This window comes from Enhydra lutris, unplaced genomic scaffold, assembly GCF_002288905.1.
Source record: "Enhydra lutris kenyoni isolate GAN:26980312 unplaced genomic scaffold, ASM228890v2 scaffoldscaffold26, whole genome shotgun sequence".
In the NCBI taxonomy this organism is placed as follows: domain Eukaryota; kingdom Metazoa; phylum Chordata; class Mammalia; order Carnivora; family Mustelidae; genus Enhydra; species Enhydra lutris.
In genome coordinates, this window is record NW_019154110.1 from 21,129,471 (window position 1) to 21,134,831 (window position 5,361).

The following is a 5,361-nucleotide window of genomic DNA, read 5'->3' on the forward strand; positions in this document are numbered from 1 at the left end:
ACATGAAGGTGTTTCTGTTCCTAATGATCTAGGGGGCTCTGGGGAATTTGTCCAAAGAGTCCCTGGGCCCTCCTTTCTCTCCCCACCTACCCCTTTTGCAAACAGATTCATTCCATGATTCCCATGACCCCGCAGACGCCATCTCTGGCTGCCTGGCTGGGAGCCAGCTGGGGGCTTGGAGAGCCACCGGAAGGGACTGGACGGCAAAGAGAAAGGGTCGCAATGCCGGAGCCAACTAGTCATCAGGAATGGTTTGCAGGTGCCTCTTGGCTTTTCCTCTTGTCCCCCCACAGCTACAGGAGATACAGACCCCTTCTCGAGCCTAAGACTAGAAATTGTTCTAAGAATCTCTGGTGGATTGTTCCCCGCTGGCCTCCGACTGTCCAGCCTGACCTTGCCCAGTCTGCAGACTGAGGGGCGTGGGGGGTGGGGAGGTGGACGAGGGCCAGGGAGGGGATCGGGGAGGGGCAGAGGGGGAGTGGGGCTTCAGTGCAAGCCCAGGAACTCCTTGAGGACATCGCAGGTCTTCTTGTGTAGGACCTCGCGCAGCTTCCTGACCCGCCGGCTGCTGGAGGCGCCCACGAAACTCTCTGGCCGCAGCACGGCCATGCCGCCGTCCACCTCGCCCATGATGATGAGCGGCGTCTCTCCCGCCGTCACGTTGGGGCAGGGGCAGCTCCAGTCCACGTGGAGCAGGGTGACCTCCAGCGGCTCCCGGCCCAGGAACTTGAGGCCCATCTTCTCATCCTTGAGCACCTCGTCCACGGTCACCAGGGCGCGCCCCGCGTCGGGCTCCTCGGTCAGCTCGGACACGCGGCCCAGGATGACGAAGTCGCTCCGACAGAAGCTGGTGACGAGCTTCTGCCGCGGCTTGCAGGCCCGGCAGCGCTGGTGGCCCCGAGGGAAGGGGCAGGACTCCTCGCAGGCCTCCCGGCTCTCGAAGTTGTTGCTGTTGCCCTCGCAGCCGCCGTAGACGAAGGACTGGCACTGTCCGGTCTGGCTGTTGTAGGCCCAGCGGGGCGCGTAGGCCTTGCAGGGGCCCTGCAGGGCGGGCAGGCTGCACACGGCCAGCGGCCCGCTCATGCAGGCCAGCATGCAGGCCTCATAGGTCTCAAAGTGGTTGCGGTTGCGGTGGCAGTGGCCGAAGGTGAAGGTGAGGCAGTTGTTGGCTTGCGCGTCGAAGTGCCAGCGGGTCTGCTCCTCCCCGCAGTCCTCGCTGTCGGGGGGCTCCAGGCACTCGGCGGCGGGGAAAGCCGTGCCGTTGGGGCTGCTCTCCGACGCGGCCACCACCTGACCCGCGCGGACCACAGACAGCGGGAAGTCGGCGCGCAGGACCCCGGCGGTGTTGCGGGCCGTGCAGGTGTAGATGCCAGCGTCCTGGGGCTGGGCGTTGTAGATGACCAGCTGGGCGATGTTGGTGACCACCACGTTGCCGCGCACGTGGTTGGGCCGCATGACCACGTTCTCCCGGTCTTCCAGCTGCTTCTCCCAGGTGATCTCCGGCCGGGGCCGGCCCACCGCGTCGCAGAGGAAGCTCACAGTCTCGCCCACAGTGACCGACTGGTGCACAGGGTGGTTGAGCAGAGCCGGGGCCACCGTATCCAGCCCCGGGGTCTCCGGGGAGGCCGTGGTGGGGCGCACGGTGGTCTCGGGCGGCGGGGGACTGGTGTGGGGCCAGGTGAAGTGATAGCGGCAGGTGACGACAGCCAGCGTGATGCCCTTGGAGCAGGCCTCGGCATCCATGTAACAACGATTATAGTACGTGAGGCCGTCAGACGCGCACGTGAAGCTGGGCTCCTTCTCACAACGGTCTTTGCATTTACACACGGGCTGGCCGTCCCAGATGTCGCACTCGGAGCCCTGCTGCAGACACATGAAGTGGTCGCAGGTGGCCTCCTTGGGCATGCCTACCGGGCCTTTCTTGCCCTTCACGTCCATGTACCTGGCAGCCACGCAGCTCTTGGTGCCACACACATTGGGGCAGCACTTCTCATAGGTCTCGCACTCCTGCGGGGAGCCAGATGGAGAGGTCTGAGCAAGGGGGAGCAGGACATAGACCCAGGTTTCCCCTCCACCTCTCACCCCCCACCCCTGGTGTCTGTGGAAGGAACGGTCACGGGCTCACCGCCTGTGGCCAGCCACCCATTCGGATGATGACAGGAGCTGGCAGATACGCAGCCTCTGCTATTTGCCGGGCCTTCTTCTGAGAACGTTTGTACCTGTCAGCATCTCTCCTGCTCACGGCAGGCCCCAGGAGGTGGGCACAGCCATCAGCCTCACTTCACAGGTAGTGATCACAGAGGCACAGAGACATGCAGTAACTTGCCCAAGGTCACACAGCTGGTAGTGTGAGAGGAGGTAGGCCATGCACCTCCCAGAGGGGACATTTCTCTGACTACCATTTTACAGAAGAAAATGCAGAGACTCAAGAGAAGAGACACCCAAGAGCTGTCCCAAGAGCTGGCAAGGGACAGAAAAGGGCTCTGAGCTCCAGGTGGATGGGATTCTGAAAGGAGATCTCTTCTTCCACGTCTTCATAGGGTTGCCACAAAGGAGGTCCAGCAGGGAACAAAGGAGTCTGCCTTTCTCTCTTTTCTCCCCTGGGGTCGGGATGCCCTGGCCGAATTGAAGAGCTCACAGCAAACCCTAAGAAGGGAACACTGGACAGCTCTAGGACAGAAGTTTGAGGCCGGCCTCACACGCGTCACAGAGCGGGCCCACGCTTGTTCAGAGCCAAGGGGAAGGGCAGGCAGGACAGGCCCAGGACGCCAGGTCCTACCATGGAGGGCTGTGCCAGGCCCAGGGGCTCTGCTCTGACGTGTGCGGCATTTCATGGGGGGCCAACAACAAGGAAAACAGCCCCTTGGGTGGCAAAGGTCGGCCAAGCCGTCAGCGAGGACTTGCTAGGGCTGTAATTCCCCTTGATTCTCTGTGGGGCCATGTAAAGCATTAGTTTAATTCCTCGAAATTAGCAACATGCTCTGGGACCGGCACAAACAAGGACTTCACGTGGTGTTTTCGACAATAACACCTCGTCCCCACTGGGCAGGCGGGCAACGGTCCTAATCCTGCGTCCTGGTAGTAGCTCTGGGAATTGCTCCCCACTCGAGCTGGCCTTTTGTGGCTCTGACTTTTATATCCCAGCCTCTTGGACATTCCACATCAGCTAAGAGCAGGGAAATATGCCCCACAGGAGCCGTGTGAAACCTGCCCGCCCAGCTTGTTTACTGTGTTCCCCCTCTCGGCCCAGAATGGGGACTTTGTTTTGCCGTCCTTGCTTGGCATAAGCTTCTAGGCCACCCCAGGGCAGGCTTTGGGACAGGGATGGGCAGATCTCAGAGCTGGGGTCTGAGGCCGAGAGACCCAGAGCGGGATGGAGGGCAGGAGGGACGGGGAGCAGACAGGAGAACCTACTCTTCGGCCTGAGGGTCATAAAATTCCTTAAAAGACAAGCCCAGGAAGCTTCTTTAGGACCCCGAGGTCCATGAAAGGTTGGGTCGCCAGAGTCGGGGTTGGGCGGATGGGGGGAAGGATTCTCTGGGCACAGGAAACCTAGAAGGAATCCTTATAAGTTTTTGCTTGAGGGCCCAGACTGTACCCCTAGGCAAATGAGTCCTTAGCCTTTTCCTCAAGACACACAGCATCTGCCAGGCTCACCGTCCCTTACCCTACCTGGTTTATCCTGCCAGCCTGCGCCAGGGGAACAGACTTCCCTGCAAATGTAGCCAAAGAACCTCATGACCTCAGCGGAGTGGGAGCGCTCTGCCCCCATCTTCCCTTTCCTGAGCACCACCACTGCTCACTGGCAGCATCTGGCCGGAGAGGTCTGACAGTTGTCCCCTGGACACCGTGGGGCCAGAGACCACTCACTGCGGGGCAGTCCTGGGCTTTTCCGTAGAGTACATGTGTTTGGCAAATGGAGCATCTCTCGTATTCCTTGGTGCTGCCTGGCCCGGATACCTAGGAACTGGCCGAGCCGACAGCAAGTGCCTGTGTCCAGGCAGGAGCTGGGTACCAGCAGGCTCGTCTTCACTGCCCATGGGGAGCGGCTGGAACGACCCTGGGATTCGGGAGCTGGGAGAGACCTGCTCCAGCACCAGGCCTGCTCGGCTTGCCGCAGCCTGCTCTGATGAGAGCAGAAGGGAGGATGGAGGAATCTGGCAGGTTGAAACTTAGCCCACTTCCCTCCCAGGGACAACCGGAGAGTCTGTTCCCACCCACTCTCCCCATCAGCCTGGCCTGATCTCAGGGTCAGGGTGCGAACCCCTAGGTGGGGGGGTGGCCTGGAGGCCTCCGCTTTGCCAGAGAGACGCAGGTGCCAAGCCTACCCTCCCATCCCTGGCAATGGGACCACATGCTGCTCGCCGAGATGCCCTGAGTGTCTGCTCTCACCTGTCGCGGCGGGGCTGTCCCCGTGGTGTGCCTGGCTTAGTGCTGGCTGGGAGAAGCTCTCAGCAAACATGAGACCAGGAATCCCAGGATTCCATGTCCCTGATGAACTTGGATGTCACACCCACCTCTTCGTCTGGACCTTGGACTTGGACAGACATCACGCCCTATTTCTGTGGCCTGGGGCCCAACTTCCTTCCCGTTTCCCAGATCCTGCAGGGGGGCTCCTGAGTCTCCCCACCCCAAGGCTCCCACGTGCCCTCACTGACACACTCACGTGGTCCATGTCAGGCTTCTGGACTCCCACTCACCTGGTCCGTCTCACACTCCCGCCTGCAGGTGCTCTGGGCATCCACCCAGAGGTTGGGGTTCATGTCGTTGGGGCAGATGCCAGCATGGGAATAGCGGATGGGCGGTAGTGCCAGGCCCCTCGGGGGCGCCCCAAACAGCAGCAGGAGCACCGCCGCCTGCGCGCAGCGGGACCAGAGCCGGCCGCACCCCGGGGCCCACATGATGTGGTCTGCGGTGCCTCGAGACCTCCCCTGCGACAAGGCCAGGGGCTGGGGCCCACCAGGGCCTTCCCCTTCTCTGGGCTGCAGACACCTGCCCTCCCCACCCCAGCGGGCTTCCTCTCGGCCGCCGGGGCCCCCTCCACCAAGTCAGCGCAGCCCCGCTGGGCTGTGCGGCTTCAGATAAAGGGAAGATCTTTGCAAGGAAACTCCCTCTCCTGAGTGTGCAGGGAGAAGAGCGGCAGCAGGGCCCGAGCCTGGATTTATATCCTGGGCGCGCCACCCGAGTGGGAGCGAGCTAACCTCATGCCTGTCACAGGCAGGCTGCTGGCTCCTCTGTCCCGTGGCTGATCACAGACTTGTTACAGAAGGGGAAAAAAAAAAAGCTGGAAGCGGTTTAGCTGCGTATCTGGCACGGTGGGACACCTGCTTGTCTCTGACTCCAGGAGGCCTTTAACCCCTT

General features: G+C 61.7%; 1 protein-coding gene across 1 annotated transcript; it reads right to left on the reverse strand.

Moving 5' to 3' along the window:
• Positions 1–486: 486 nt before the first annotated feature.
• Positions 487–4,901, reverse strand: LOC111151801 (WAP, follistatin/kazal, immunoglobulin, kunitz and netrin domain containing 2). Its single transcript, XM_022510012.1, has 2 exons — positions 4,701–4,901; positions 487–2,007 (listed from the first exon to the last, which is right to left on the reverse strand). Exons 1-2 carry the CDS (start codon positions 4,899–4,901, stop codon positions 487–489), a joined length of 1,722 nt encoding a protein of 573 aa, XP_022365720.1.
• Between the last annotated feature and the right edge of the window lie 460 nt (positions 4,902–5,361).

What these genes read in the sequence shown, in the direction of transcription:
- LOC111151801 (XM_022510012.1), bottom strand. Translation starts at nt 4,901, where the DNA reads ATGTGGGCCCCGGGGTGCGGCCGGCTCTGGTCCCGCTGCGCGCAGGCG. An exon ending in GGGAGTGTGAGACGGACCAG is followed by an intron (nt 2,008 to 4,700) that starts GTGAGTGGGAGT and finishes GGCTCCCCGCAG; the next exon opens with GAGTGCGAGACCTATGAGAA.